General features: G+C 38.1%; 1 protein-coding gene across 1 annotated transcript; it reads left to right on the forward strand.

The window, feature by feature from the left end:
* Nucleotides 1–1,004: 1,004 nt before the first annotated feature.
* Nucleotides 1,005–2,165, forward strand: WDR89 (WD repeat domain 89). The gene has a single exon (XM_065872943.1). The coding sequence runs from the start codon at nucleotides 1,005–1,007 to the stop codon at nucleotides 2,163–2,165; it is 1,161 nt and encodes a 386-aa protein (XP_065729015.1).
* Nucleotides 2,166–16,465: the final 14,300 nt, after the last annotated feature.

Below are 16,465 nucleotides of genomic sequence, written 5' to 3' on the forward strand. Positions count from 1 at the left end.
CTTCCATAGTAACATCTCCCTCTGACTCTCATATTCTGCCTGCTTCTTCTACCAGTACTTTTAAGGGCACTGGTGATTACTTTGGGCCCACCCAGATAATCTAGAATAATCTCCCTATTTTAAGGTCAACTGATTAGCAACCTTAATTCCATTTACAACCTCAATTCCTCTTTGCCATGTGACCTAACATATTCATAGGTTCCTGGGATTAAGGCATGAACATTTTTTTTTTTTATGAATTTATTTACTTCTGGCTGTGTTGGGTCTTTGTTGCTGCGCGTGGGCTTTCTCTGGTTGCGGCGAGCGGGGGCTACTCTTCGTTGCAGTGCTTCTCATTGCGGTGTCTTCTCTTGTTGTGGAGCACGGGCTCTAGGTGCATGGGCTTCAGTAGTTGCGGCACGCGGGCTCAGTAATTGTGGCTCACAGGCTCTAGAGCGCAGGCTCAGTAATTGTGGTGCACGGGCTTAGTTGCTCCACGGCACGTGGGATCTTCCCAAACCAGGGATCAAACCTGTATCCCCTGCATTGGCAGGCGGATTCTCCGCCACTGCGCCACCAGGGAAGCCCCATGGCATGAACATCTTTGAGGGACCATTCTTCTGCTAACACATCTATGTTTAGATTCTGTAGTTGTTAAGGCTGCTGGGGCCAGGTGAAGATGATCTCAAAGTGGAGATCCTGGCTAATGCGGAGGACTGTGTGTAGGACCAATTATTAGGTTTGAGCTGAAAGGAATTACTAAGCAAGGTATGTACATGTTTTAAAATTCTCTTACTGTCAGTAGATTCAGTATATAAAAAGTGATTGAATTAGAAGTAGGCAACTGAGTTTTAGTTACATCATGGTAGGGAAATGATTAAACTATTAGGTTTTAGTTCTGTTGTTTTGTGCCAGCTCTCAGAGGGAAATGTTCTTGATTTAATCACAATATAGAGACGCTTTGGGTTTAATTTTAATTTTTGTTTTTATTACAGATTTTTACTACCCTTGGATGCACTCCTGATATGGAGAAGATTGAGGAACAATTTGCTAATTTGAACATTGTTAAACGTTCCTCAGAAACTAAAGAGCCTACTTATCTGCTTGGCATAGACACATCAAAGACTGTACAAGCAGAAAAAGGAAGCTTGGTTGCTGTTTTATGTTCTAATGGATCAATCAGAATATATGATAAAGAAAGATTAAATGTACTACGAGAATTTAGAGGATATCCTGGACTTAATGGAGTCAAGTTTGCAAATTCCTGTGACAGCGTGTATTCCTCATGCACTGATGGCACTGTAAAATGTTGGGATGCTCGATTAGCCAGTGAAAAACCTGTCCAGCTGTTCAAGGGTTACCCTTCCAATATTTTTATCAGTTTTGATATCAGCTGTAATGATCATGTCATTTGTGCTGGTACAGAAAAAGTTGATGATGATGCATTGTTGGTATTTTGGGATGCAAGAATTAATTCTCAGGATTTGTCTACTACTAAAGACCCACTTGGTGCATATTCAGAGACACATAGTGATGATATCACTCAAGTATGTTTCCATCCCAGCAATCCCAACATGGTAGTCTCAGGTTCAACTGACGGCCTGGTAAATGTATTTGATATTACTGTTGATAATGAAGAAGATGCACTGGTTACAACCTGTAACTCAGTTTCATCAGTAAGCTATATTGGTTGGTCTGGGAAAGATTATAAACAGATTTACTGCATGACACATGATGAAGGATTTTGCTGGTGGGATCTTAATCATCTGGATACCAATGAACCAATTACATGTTTGAACATCCCGGATGTCAGAGAAGTAATTAATGTGAAAGAAGGGATTTTGGACTATTTGATTGGCGGCATATACCATGAAAAGACAGACAAATTGTTTGTAGTTGGAGGAACAAACACAGGAATTATTCACATAATGAGCTGTACGACATCAGGATTGGTCCATGTGACCAGGCTTCAGGGAGGGCATGCTGCTACAGTCCGTTCTTTCTGTTGGAATATGCAGGATGATTCTTTGCTAACTGGAGGAGAAGATGCACAGTTGTTACTTTGGAAACATGGAGCAGTAGAGAAGACGCTTACAAAGAAAGACAGCATGAAAATAGCATCCTCTGTGTACCAGCGAGTTCGAGTTCATAGTAATGATTCTTATAAGAAAAGGAAAAAGCAGTGATGTTACATTGGGAGTTTACTTGACAGGTTTTATAGTTGCAAATAATTATTTCTGGGTACTACCTGTTGGTAGACGTGTTTAAAGCTCATATGTAAATAAAAACAAGCCAGTTAGCAAACAGTCCTGAAAAAGTGTTGAGAATGGTTTAATTCAGGTCTTTGTGTATTCCAAAATTATTTTTTTTTAAGCCGCCATTTGAGTATGTAATCAGTGAGTTGAAAGTAAAATTACATTCCATTTTAAAAACCCATCTGTTGAATTAGTAAATGTTGAGTTTGAAGAAATAGCTTTGATAAAGGCTTTTTAGAAGTAGATGGCTGGTGTGACTTTATAAAACAGGTGGTTTGGGCTGTGTTTTTTAAGCTCAATTTTTTACATTTTAAATCATCTTCATTATTTATAAAACCAAATCAGACTGTTTCTTCATTCGAGAAGCTCCTACTTGCTTAATACATATAGATTACATTGGCATATTTAAATATAAATATTCTAATGAATTTAAATAGAATTAAACCTTTTCAGAAATAGTGATTTGCATTTATTTGAGAAAAGTATATTTAGTAAATATTTGCATCCACACTTTAATATTGTTGGTTAAACAGTAACCAGGTGTTTCACTGATGAAAAGGAAATTACCTTGCAAAATGCTTTTTGAGACTCAAAGTGAATATACAAAAACAAAAGTATTTATAATAGTAGAATCACTTTTTATTTCAAAATATTACAATATTTTGTGATAAAATTTTCTTCTACAGTGTTTCATCCATCCATAATTTTAAACTTGAATTTTTGTTTACTGCTAATTTTTCCATCCTTCCTTTTAAGTATTCCTCTAAAGAATCTTAATTAAAAAGTTGATCCCTCTAAAGGTTTGGTATCTTATCTCTGAGACTGTAGCACTGGGGGAAATTTTTATTTTTCTATAGAACATTTGTAACTTATATTTAGATATGATTTAGCTTAACTCAAATGAGACTGAACAACAGGTAAGTTGTTGTTATATTAAATATATTAAAAATACATGTTTCTTATTTGGAGAGATTCAGCTATTCTTGGTATTGTCCAAACCATAAACCTGAGGGTAATATAGTACTTTTCCTTTTTCCCTTAACCAGTCAATCACCAAGTCCTGTGCCATTCCACCTCCTAAAATCTGTCAGCCTGTTCTTTTGACTTTACCCCACCCCGGCACTACTGCCTTAGATAAGACTTTCATCATTTCTCTCCTAGATTACAGAGTCTAATCTGCTCCAGTTCATTCTCCCTACTACTTCAAGACTGAACATCGAAAACACAGATTTGATAATGCCTCATGCTGCTTAAAATCTTTGATACATTTTGATCTTTTGATAGAGGACTGTTTAAAATGAAAAACCATGTTTTCAAGATATTTAGGATATGAGACAATGCTGACTATGTTGTAAGTGGGAAAAGTTGGTAAAAAAGACTTTCAGAGACACTGCCTTTATGCAATAACAGGAAATGCAACAGGAGTTATAAAACAGCAGAGCTCTTAAAAATATTTAAAATTCAGAAGTAATTATTAGAGCTGTAAGATGCAAGTGAGGAAATACCTCTGAAAGAGACAGAAAGAGAAAAGATAAAGGCTGCAGGAGGGGTCTAATATCAGACTGATGGTGTTAGAAAGTGAAAAAAAAAAAACCTTTTTAAGGGGTAGGAAGGGATTATTAAAATGAAATAACATAAGAGCCTATCCCAGAACTCCATTCTTTAGGTTGAAAGGCCCAACAAGGGTGTCAAGTGTAATGAATGAAAAAGACCCACACCAAGGCATAGCACTGTGAAGTTTTAGAACTCTAAGAATAAAGAGAAAATCTTAAAAGTTTTCAAAGAGAGGGTAAAAAACAATCACTTAGGAACAAGAATAACATCTGCATTAGACTCAGCAAATCTGGATGACAAAAAATGGTAGATCAATGCCTTCAAAGTTCTGAGGACATATTCCTGCTATCTGAACTTAGGCTCTCCAAATTCATGAAGATTATAGTAGATTCAAACTATTCAATCTAAACTCGGATTACAATAAATTTTTTTGACACATCCCTTGCTAAGTGAACACTTCCTTCTTGCTCTCTGAAACTCAGGAACCAAATTTATTTAGCTAACAGTATTCGTTGCTAACCAAACTCAATGGCTGAACCTAGGAAATAAAAGAGATTTGGATTTCAGGAGATACTTGCTTTTCCATCCTATAATTCTGTGACCAAACTACCCTCATGTTTTATACTTCAGGTTTAAAACATGAAGAGAAGTTTAAAACATTTAAGACATACAACATTTTAAACTTTAGTTTCTATGCAGCATTTCTCCAAAGAAGATATACAGATTGCCAACAAACACATGAAAGAATGCTCAACATCATTAATCATTAGAGAAATGCAAATCAAAACTACAATGAGGTATCACCTCACACCAGTCAGAACGGCCATCATCAAAAAATCTACAAACAATAAATGCTGGAGAGGGTGTGGAGAAGAGAGAATCCTCTTGCACTGTTGGTGGGAATGTAAATTGATACAGCCACTATGGAGAACAGTATGGAGGTTCCTTAAAAATCTAAAAATAGAACAACCATACGACCCAGCAATCCCACTACTGGGCATATACCCTGAGAAATCCATAATTCGAAAAGAGTCATGTACCACAATGTTCAATGCAGCTCTATTTACAATAGCCAGGACATGGAAGCAACCTAAGTGTCCATCGACAAATGAATGGATAAAGAAGATGTGGCACATATATACAATGGAATATTACTCAGCCATAAGAAGAAACGAAATTGAGTTATTTGTAGTGAGGCGGATGGACCTAGAGTCTGTCATACAGAGTGAAGTAAGTCAGAAAGAGAAAAACAAATACCATATGCTGACACATATATATGGAATCTTAAAAAAAAATTGGGAATAAAGACGCAGACCTACTAGAGAATGGACTTGAGGACGTGGGGAGGGGGAAGGGTAAGCTGGGACAAAGTGAGAGAGTAGCATGTAGATATATACACTACCAAATGTAAAATAGATAGCTAGTGGGAAGCAGCCGCATAGCACAGGAAGATCAGCTCTGTGCTTTGTGACCACCTAGAGGGGTGGGATAGGGAGGGTGGGAGAGAGTTGCAAGAGAGGAGATATGGGGATATATTTATATGTATAGCTGATTCACTTTGTTATAAAGCAGAAACACACCATTATAAAGCAATTATAATCCAATAAAGATGTTAAAAGAAGTAGAAAAAACCAAAACTTAAATATGAACACTTGCAAAATAAATAAATTGTTAATTATGGCAAAAAAAAAAAAAGGCTCATCTAGGAAAAAATAAATAAAAGTCTACTGGAGGATGTAGTCCACAAAAAATAAGGGAGTAAATCAAGGGAGGCAACAGATACCAGAAATCAGTGCCCCAACCCAGTATAGTGGCAGGATAACATTTGCAGCAGGCCCACAATATTCAGTCCAGATTGGAGGAGGATGAGCTATGGGGAGGGAGATGTCCAGGGAGAAAAATGAACTGACAGGTTACCCAATGCATTTGACCATGGGGAAAATGGTATAAGCGGATTAAACTCACCAATTACAGGAGATCCTATATTGAAAAATTTTAAGTGAAAACCTTTAAAAATAAAAGTTTTTAAAAGATTAAAAAATAAAAGCAATAAATAAGATTCACTTAAAGGCATAAGTTAAAACATAAAAGGATGAGGAAAGGTAGACCAACCCACAGAATGGTAGAAAATATCTGCAAATAATAGATAAGAACTTGTATCAACTTATTTTAAAAAATCAAAAAAACTTGCCCCTCAGTAATAAGACCACCCAGTGACTTCCCTGGCGGTCCAGTGGTTGGGACTCCATGCTTTCACTGCGGGGTGTGCAAGTTCAGTCCCTGGTCAGGGAACTAAGATCCCACATGTGGCGCCGCCAGAAAAAAAAGAAAAAACAAATCTATTAAAAATATAATAAGACACCAATTTTTTGACTGGTCAAAGGATCTGAATAGACATCTCTCCGAAGAAGATATACAAATGGTCAGTAAACACAAAAAAAGATGTTTAACGTCATTAGTCATTAGGGAAGTGCAAATTGAAACCACAATGAGATACCATTTCACACCCACTAGGGTGAGTATAATAAAAAAAATATTGGTGAGGGTGTAGAGAAATAGAAAGCTTCATATACTGCTGTTAGGAATGCAAAATGGAATAGTTGCAGTCTGGCAGTTCCTCAAACGATTAAACAGAGTTGCTATTTGATACAGCAGTTCCACTCCTAGGCATATGCTGAAGAGTGTTGAAAACAGTCCGCACAGAAACTTGTACATGAATGTTCATAACAGTGTTCATAATAACCAAAAGGTGGAAATCCAAATGTCCTGTCAACTGATGAATGGGTAAAAGTATATACGTACAATGGAATATTATTCATCCATAAAAAGGCATGAAATACTAATACAAGCTGCAGCTTAGATGAATCTTGAAAACATGCTAACTAAAAATAGCCACAAGGGCTTCCCTGGTGGCACAATGGTTGAGAGTCCGCCTGCCGTTGCAGGGGACACGGGTTCGTGCCCCGGGCTGGGAAGATCCCACATGCCGCGGAGCGGCTGGGCCCGTGAGCCATGGCCGCTGAGCCTGCGTGTCCGGAGCCTGTGCTCCGCAAGGGGAGAAGCCACAGCAGTGGGAGGCCCGCGTACCGCAAAAAAAAAAGCCACAAAAGACCACATGTTGTATGAGTCTACATCAAATGTTCAGAATAGTCAAATCTATAAAGAGAACATATATATATATATATATATATATATATATATATATAGTGGTTGCCTAGGGCTGGGAGGTGCGGGGGGGAATGAGAGGGTGTGAATGATAGCTAAAGGGTATAGGGTTTCTTTTGGGGGTGATGAAAATATTCTAAAATTGATTGTGGTTATGGTTGCACAGCTCTGAGCATATTAAAAACCATTGAATAGTACACTTTAAATAGATGAATTGTATGGTATGTGAACCATATCTGAATAAAGCTCTTGCCAAAAAAAGAAAAAAAGTATATGCCAGACAAATATGAACCCAAAAGCCCAGATTGAAATCTTAACTATTGACAAAATAGAATTTAAGGCTAATGTTGATTTCAAAACCAGATGAAAATGAAGAAAAAAGGCCCATTTTGTTTGTGAATATATATTCACAGTTAAAAATACTAGCTACCAAATCCAGTGGTGTATTTTAAAATACGTGACCAAATAGGATTTATCTCAGGAATACCAGGATGACTCCACATCAGAAAATCTATCAGAATAATGGACAAAAAAGGGGAAAAAAAGTGTGATTATCTTAATTGATATAGAAAAGCATATGGTAAGGTTTCACACCTATTTATGAAAAATACAGCATCAAGCCAGCAATGGAATAATTTTTTAACTTGGTTAAGGTTTATATATAAAAAATCTAAACTAAATGTTATTCTTAGTGGAGAAATGTTATTAGATTAAATGCATTTCCTTCAAGACCAAGGCAGTGGATAAGCCTATAATAGTATGGATTCTGTCTAATATCATAAGGAAAGATTTTTTAAAAACTATAATATGTAAGGATTGTAAGAGAAGAGGAGAAAAAAACTCTCCTTTGCAAAAGATAAATACCTGAAAAAATCCAACAATCAACAAATTATTTGAACTATAAAGAGGTTCAGCAAAGTTGCCAGAAGAAAGTCAGTCTATAAAAATCCAAACATCATTTCACAATAGCAAAAGTTAAAAACTATCAAGGAATTAACCAAGAATATAAGAGATCTATTTGCAGAAAACTCTAAAATTCCAATAAAGACATAGGAAATGATCTAAGAAACATTCCATGCTTCCAGTGAGATGACAATATTAAAAAAGTGAACATTCTAAATTTAATCTTTAATCCCAACCAAATTCTAGTTGAATTTTTTGAGGAATCCAAACTTACTTTAAAATTTGTATGGAAGAATGAGGTCCACAAATAACTAAGTAAACTTTAGAAAGGGGGATTTTCTCTATCAGATATTAAGATATTCCACAAACTCATAGCAGTAAGAACTGATATGGCCATAGAACAATGCAAACGAATAGAGCTCAGAGACAGCATGGATATATGGCAACTTAATATTTGTAAAGGTGACATAATAGAAAAGGAGAGTTTTTTATTAAGTGGTTTTGAGGATACTAGCTCACTATACAGAGAAAAATAAAACTAGATTCCTTAAATGATAGAATTAAATGATAAAAGTTTATAACTATAAATTTACAAGGAAGCATGGGAGAATATCTCTAACCTAGAGGGTGGCAACTGGCTTCTTAAACTTCAAAAGTATGAAGTACAGGGCTTCCCTGGTGGCGCAGTTGTTGAGAATCCGCCTGCCGATGCAGGGGACATGGGTTCGGGCACCGGTCCGGGAGGATCCCACATGCCGCGGAGCGGCTGTGCCCGTGAGCCATGGCCGCTGAGCCTGCGCATCCGGAGCCTGTGCTCCACAACGGGAGAAGCCACAACAGTGAGAGGCCCGCGTACTGCAAAAAAAAAAAGTATGAAGTATAAGACAAAAACAAAAGGAATTTGATTATATCAAAATTAAGCATTTCTGGTCACAGAACATCTATAGATAAATGACAGAATGGGAGAAAAGATACTTGAAATCAATGAGTGATTAAATGTAGACTACAGAAGGAATTCTGCAAATCAATAAGGGAAAACAATACCAATGGAAATATGAGCAATGAATATGAAAAGGCAATTTCAGACGAAACCAAAGAAATCATCAAACTCCTTAGTAATTAGAAAAATGAAAACAAAATAATCACCTTGTATCTTTTAGAATTACAAAAGTTAGGAAATTAAATGATACCAAGATATTGGAGACATGTGGGCATATAGGAACCCTCATGCACTGCTGATGGGAGTGTAGACACACAGATACAGCTATTCTGGAGAGCAAAAACATATGTATTCATCTACCCTCTGACCTAGGAATAACACTGCTTGGTGTGATATTCCAAAGATATTTCCATACAGGTCCATTGTCGGTCATTATTTGTGATGTCATGGAGTTGGAGACAACCTGGATATCCATCCCTGGGAGACAGGTAAAAATGTGGTGGATGTACACAGTGAAGTACTCTGTAATACGTACAAACCACAGACTAGATGTACTTTAGCCATATGGCTTGATCATAAAAATATAGTACCAAATGAAAATAGTAAGAAATTGAATACATGTGTGGGGAAAACCATTTATATACGTTTAAAATATACAAAAAGCAATTCACATTTTGCAAGAATATATAGACAATTATACATGTTAATCACGTTAGGGTGGTTGCCTCGTATGGGGAGAGAAGGGAATGGAAGTGGGTTTAGAAATAAAAGAGGAAGGGAGAATGAGAGAGGAAGGAGAGAGAGATAAGACAATAATTTTAATAGGAAAGAAAAGAAAATCTCTTTGAAGGGATAGTACAACCCCACTGGAGAGTTTGAGAACTAATCATAGGCATATGGAAAACCATGCAAATGAAGAGGCGGGGGATAATTTTTAACTCCAAGGGGGGAAAAATTGTATGAGAAAAGAAATGGAATTGTAGTATACTGCTTGACCCCGTGGCGAATAATATTTATGTAGTCATAGTGTAAGGACAATATTGATTTAATCAAAAGTTGTAAAACTATATTGAGAGCAAGGAAGGAAAGTGAAAGGGGTGCGCAAGTGCTTAGCTTTCCTTTTCCATCGTAAAAAGTCAGCATTCTTTCTATGGATAAGTCAAGAAAATAGCCATATAAGCATATATTTTAGAAGTATGTAAGTAAATCACCTGCCAAAACAGAAGAGTTGAAAGTGGTTCCCTCTGGAGAAGAAAGGCAGAAAAGAAAGGATAGGAGACTGCTGTTTTTGTTGTTCTTTGATTTTTGTTATATGCATACCTTCTGGTAGAATATCAGGATACTTTTGGCTGCAAATAACAGCTCAATTCAAATTAACCAAAAAAGGAACATATTACTTTGCATAAGTTCAGAAGTGAAGCATTCCCAGGGCTGGTTGTTAGCAAGAATGCAAATTCTTTCCATTTTTCTGCTCTGCCAGTTTTCATCTTGTCAGGTTCAAGTTCACAAGATGACTACAATCAGCCAATGAGCACATCCATACTCAACAAATGTTGTTTTAAATATATAAATTTATTTATTTATTTTTGGCTGCGTTGGATCTTCGTTGCTGCGCGTGGGCTTTCTCTAGTTGCGGTGAGCGAGGGCTACTCTTTGTTGCAGTATGCGGGCTTCTCATTGCAGTGGCTTCTCTTGTAGCTGAGCACGGGCTCTAGACGCAGGCTTCAGTAGTTGTGGCTCATGGGCTTAGTTGCTCCACGGCATGTGGGATCTTCCGGGACCAGGGCTCGAACCCGTGTCCTCTGCATTGGCAGGTGGATTCTTAACCAGTGTGCCACCAGGGAAGTCCCCTCAACAATGTTTAATGGAGACATTTGCTTGTGATTCTTTTTATTAACGATTACACACACTTTCTGAGAAGCTGTGCAGCAAATGTCATTGGTGGAAATTTCATCATGTGCCCAAGCCAAAAATAGTCACTAGCCAGAGAAATACAATCACCACCAACTGGCCCAATCATGATTCACTGCCGATGGTTTTGGAGGTAACATATGCTCCTCTGAAGCACATGGGTTCAGAGAAGGGTATGGAAAAGTAGGTTGGGGTTGATGAATAGTTCTTCTATAGGTACTAACTACTTCAGTTATGTGTATGTGTTACTTCAAAATACTTTTCACTTTATCATTGAATCAAATAAATAAATGTAAGATATTTGTGAGGGGGAAAAAATGGTTCTGAAGAACCTAGGGGCAGGACAGGAATAAAGACACAGATGTAGAGAATGGACTTGAGGACACGGGGAGGAGGAAGGGTAAGCTGGGATGAAGTGAGAGAGTGGCAAGGACATATATACACTACCAGATGTAAAATAGATAGCTAGTGGGAAGCAGCCGCATAGCACGGGGAGATCAGCTCCGTGCTTTGTGACCACCTAGAGGGGTGGGATAGGGAGGGTGGGAGGGAGACGCAAGAGGGAGGAGATATGGGGATATATGTATATGTGATTCACTTTATTATAAAGCAGAAAGTAACACACCATTGTAAAGCAATTATACTCCAGTAAAGATGTTAAAAAAAATTTGTGAGATGATTAACTTGCACTGTTGTAGTGATCAACATGCATTAAATGCAAACTATTATATCTATATATCTGTTATATCTTTATTGGACTATTGTTTAGAAGAGAGGTAGACATTTAAAAAATTGAAAGGAAAACTACTATATATAAAATAGATAAACAGGGACTTCCCTGGTGGTCCAGTGGTAAAGAATCCGCCTTGCAATGCAGGGGATGGGAGTTTGATCCCTGGTCAGGGAACGAAGATCCTACATGCCGCAGGGCAACTAAGTCTGCGTGCCACAACTACTGAGCTCCTGCGCCTCAACTAGAGCCCACATTCCGCAAACTACAGAGCCCACGCGCTCTGGAGCCTGCACACCACAACTAGAGAAGAGAAAACCCACACGCCACAGCTAGAGAGAAGCCTGCGCACCACAATGAAGAGCCTGCATGCCGCAAGGAAAGATCCCACGTGCTTCAACAAAGATCCTGTGTGCCGCAGCTAAAAATAAAGTAAATATTTAAAAAATATTAAAGTAAAAAAATAAAGTCCAACTGTATAGCACAGGGAACTATAATCAATACTCTGTAATAAACTATAATGGAAAAGAATATGAAGAAGAATATATATGTATAACTGAATCACTTTGATGTACACCAGAAATTGACACATTGTAAATCAACTATACTTCAAAAAAAAAATTAAAAGAAAAATTGAAAAATGTGCCAGATGATTTTTGTTATCTTTTTCGCAAAGTTTATGTAATCTTTTGCCACTGCAATCAGTAATATCATATTGAATTAATTTATTATTCAATTACTGACTGTCTCATTAGTAAATCCATCTCTCGGATCCACAAACCAACTCTCAATTGTCTGGCTTTGAGATTACTCACACATTGTGTCTTCTGTACTTTAGTGCTGCCTGGATTTTGTGCTTTTCACTGCCCATTATCTTTTTGATCACGTGAAGTGTCAGAATTAAAATCATACGACTAAAAAAAAAAAAAAATCATACGACTTTGCAGCCTTATCACCCTCCATTCTTCCCACTCTTACACCTTATGCATAAACCAAAAGAAATTACTTGAAATCCCTGAATACCCCATGAAAATAATGCAACCACGCTTTGCATCAGTTTTGTTATCTGAAAAAGAAAGATGAGTATGTGACAGAACCTGCTAATTGTCTCCCATTATCTGTTCTCCCTTTCCATACTTACGGAAACCCCACATTTCAGGTGGGGATGTAATACCCGGAATAAAGATTATATTCTCCAGAGTCTTCTGCAACTGTTTGTGGTTATAAGACTATGTGGGGTTGGGAGTTCCCTGGTATCCTAGTAGTTAGGATTCTGGGCTTTCACTGCTATGGCCTGGGTTCAATCCCTGGTTGGGGAACTGAGATCCCACAAACCACATGGTATGGCCAAAAAAAAAAAAAGACTTTTGGGTTAATGAGATGTATGTAGAACCTCCATAAAATGACCGTTGAGTTCCCTGTGCTCCCTCCTGCCATCTGGAATGTGGATGTGATGGCTGGAGCTCTAGTCAACATCTTGGACCAGGAGGATGATGGCCACAACTAGCTTCTAGAGTAGTTGGCTAAAAGGAGCCTGGGACCCTGAGGTTTTGTGGAGAAAGGAGCTATTAAACTACTGCTTAAGCCACTGTTATTTTAGGTTTCTGTTGTAAACAGTGGAACCTAACTGATAACATTGTATAAAGTTTTTAAGATTGTTCAAAACATTACATGAATTGATATATGTCAAAGCTCTTAGAGTATTATCAGCTTTTAGAGTGAGTGCAAAGTAATATTTATAATGTTATACTATTTCCATGCTTTGGTAAGGTTGTTCCCTCTGCCTAGAGGTTTATTTGGCAAACTTGTATTTGTCCTTAAGCCCCAGATTAATCATTTCCTTCTCTCTGAAACTTTTTCTGATCCCCACCTGGGGAGTTAATCCATCCTTTGCTTTATACTGGTTCTTAATCTTGTGTATACTTTTATAGCAACTTGATATTTCAGTTTACACATTTGTCTCCCTATTAAACCACTCTTTCTCATGCAAAACAAAACAAACAAAAACAACTGGAATTCTCTCTCAATAAACATAAAAATCTCATGGCTCATGTAGTTTCTGATACTGCCCCTAAACCTATTTAATAGGTTTAGATACTGATACTAATGGATTCTGATACTGCCCCTAAACCTATTTAATATTTTACAATATTAATATGCCAATCCTGCAAACCCCTCCTCACTCCCCGCCCCCAGACCCCCACCAAAAGATCCTGATGCGCCACCCTTAGAGGAGACATACCACTTCTTCCTTCTCCTGGCCGATTCAGTTGATCAGTTAGGATAAATATCTATTGGACCAGACACTGTAGTAGATGATGCTGGAGAAAGAGATTTGGTCTCTGTCCTCACAGGGCCTGCAATGTGCTAGATGAGATAGTCTCTAATAATAATAATACGATGTACAGAGTGCACAAGTAGGAGGGATGGGAATATGATTCATTCTGTTTTCAGGCACAGGTTAAGAATAGATGATGCCTGGACTGTATTTTGAAAGAAAAATAGTTTACCTGATAGACTGGAGAAAGGGGAGAAAAGAGCAACAGAAGATAAAATGGGCAGAAGGAACAACATGTGCACAGACGCAGAGGCGTAAGATACGTGGTTAATTTTAGTCACGAGCATCGGACTCAGGTCTTCCTGAGTTTCTCTGCAAACACATTCACAAAACATTTCTTAGGGTGAGTTACCTCCGCAGATGGCTCATTGCATCTCTTATGTCTTGATTTTTCACTGTTTTAATTCTGAGGACTGTGTTTCCCTGAGCCTGTTTCCTAGCGTCAATACCACTAGATAATAAATGAAGTTGTTAATATTACTCTTCTGGAGAATTGTTGCTCAGTGCCAGTTCAGGGCCTCGCCGTTGACTCATCCTGCAATTGTGCACATTCAGAAGCTCTTCCTTCTAAAGGCTTATGCTCATCTCTGACATTCAGAACATTTGCAAGATTGCTTTGTAAAAACTTACTGGTTAGTTTTCGTTTCTAGTTAACGCCAGGTTTGTTAGTTTTCTACCCTCTGTCTTTAGTCCCTAGCCTAGGGGCAATGCTGCATTCATTTAGCTTCAGTCTTCTTGTGTTTTGGTTCCAGTAGCCTCCTCATTGATTAAACTAGACTGTATTTACGAAGTGGCTTCTGTTCTGAAAACGGGTGACATCCTCATGGTTGTCTGTAGGAGGCAGTAATGTGATCTGTGTGGTTAAGAGTGTGGACTCGGCTTCCCTAGTGGCGCACCAGTTGAGAGTCCGCCTGCCGATGCAGGGGACGCGGGTTCGTGCCTTGGTGCGGGAAGATCCCACATACCGCAGAGCGGTTGGGCCCGTGAGACATGGCCGCTGAGCCTGTGCGTCCGGAGCCTGTGCTCCGCAGCGGGAGAGGCCACAACAGTGAGAGGCCCGCGAACCACAAAAAAAAAAAAAAAAAAAAAAAAAGAGTGTGGACTCAGATGTCAGATTGCCTGCGTTTAAGTCCTGGCTATGTTAATTATTGCTTCTGTGGATTTGGGGGGCAAGTTACATAACCTCTCTGTGCCTGGGCTTCCTCATCTGAAAAAAATGGAGCAATTAATAGCGTTTACCTTTTGGGTTGTTATAAGAATTAAATGAATTAATATGGGTGAAGCACTTAGCATAGTACTTGGGACAAGAAAAGTCCTCGATAAGTGTTAGCCGTCAATATCATCATTGTCATCACTGGAACCGAGTTTGTCAGGTAGCAGAAGTCAGATAAAATGAGGCCCACGACCATTAGTCACTGATCACAAAAATTTGTGCTTGCACAACGTTTTACAGTCTTTGAAGACCTTTCACATTTATTATCCCGCCTGATTCCATCACTCTATTGGCTGGTATAGCCAGTTATGCCATCTTCATTTTATGGATTTATTCAACACTACTTAGAGAGGCCTCTTATGTGCCAGGCACTGTTATGTTCTGAAAATTCAAAGATGGAAACGTATGGTTCCTGCTCTTTGGTTATCAAGAGCTATCTTTGGGAGTGGGTTTTGAGAGGCCATTTTATTTTCTACACTTTGTTTGAATTTATATGATAAAAGTATACTAATTTTACAGTCAGAAAAGTAAAAGGTGTGGTGCAAGGGAAGAGTCTAATGGCGAGGCAGGGATGCAAATTACTAATTATAATACAGTTGTCATTGTGGAGGTACAGATAAGGATCAGTGGACACACAGGAATTCCAGGAGGAAAGTCAGAGGAAAGTGGCATTTAAGCTGGGTCAGGAATGTTGAGAAGTTTGCCAAGTAAATGAAGAGAGGAAGGTATTCAAGTAGAGGAAGCTTGAACGACTATGGTGTATCTTGAGGAAACTACGGACCATTCAGTGTTGCCTGTCATGAAGTGAGGGGCAAATGATGTAAGTTAACGCGGGTTAGGTAAGCAGGAGTCAGATAATGAAGGGACGTACTAGACAGAGGTGTTCAGAATTTGCCCTATAGGTGATGGGAGCCCATAAAGAATTTTATGTTGGGGAGTGACAATGATGAGATTCGTATCATTCTGTTGGCAGTGTAGACAAGGGGAACTGATAATTCTCTGAAAGGCTAAAGTGGTCAAATCAATACCAATATCAGAACTCAAGTCTTTTTGACCCAAGTTTAGCAGATTTTCCATTAAACCATGCTGACCCCGCTATAGAGCAGTGTATAAAAGGTCCCACTATTTACTGTATTGATTTGCTAGTGTGAATTTAAATTCTTAACTAAGAGAATGGGAAAAAATTTCACAAAATCACTGAACAACTTAACCTTGTCTTTCCTCCCTTTGGAAAGACATGCCTATTAGAAGATACTTTTCTGTTGAATTCCATCTCCTCATTAAAATGGAAGAGAGCTACAATTCATTCATTCTTCAGATATGTACAGAGCACAGATTCCACTGAGCAATTTGTTCTGGTGCCTATATCCTTTATAAATTCATGTAATTTTTTAAGTCTAAATTTAATTTACATTGATACAATGTAATCCCATTTCTCCTTTCATAAGATTATATATTAAGTCCAAAGATGTATGGA

Source organism: Phocoena phocoena, chromosome 2 (genome assembly GCF_963924675.1).
Source record: "Phocoena phocoena chromosome 2, mPhoPho1.1, whole genome shotgun sequence".
Taxonomy (NCBI): Eukaryota; Metazoa; Chordata; class Mammalia; order Artiodactyla; family Phocoenidae; genus Phocoena; species Phocoena phocoena.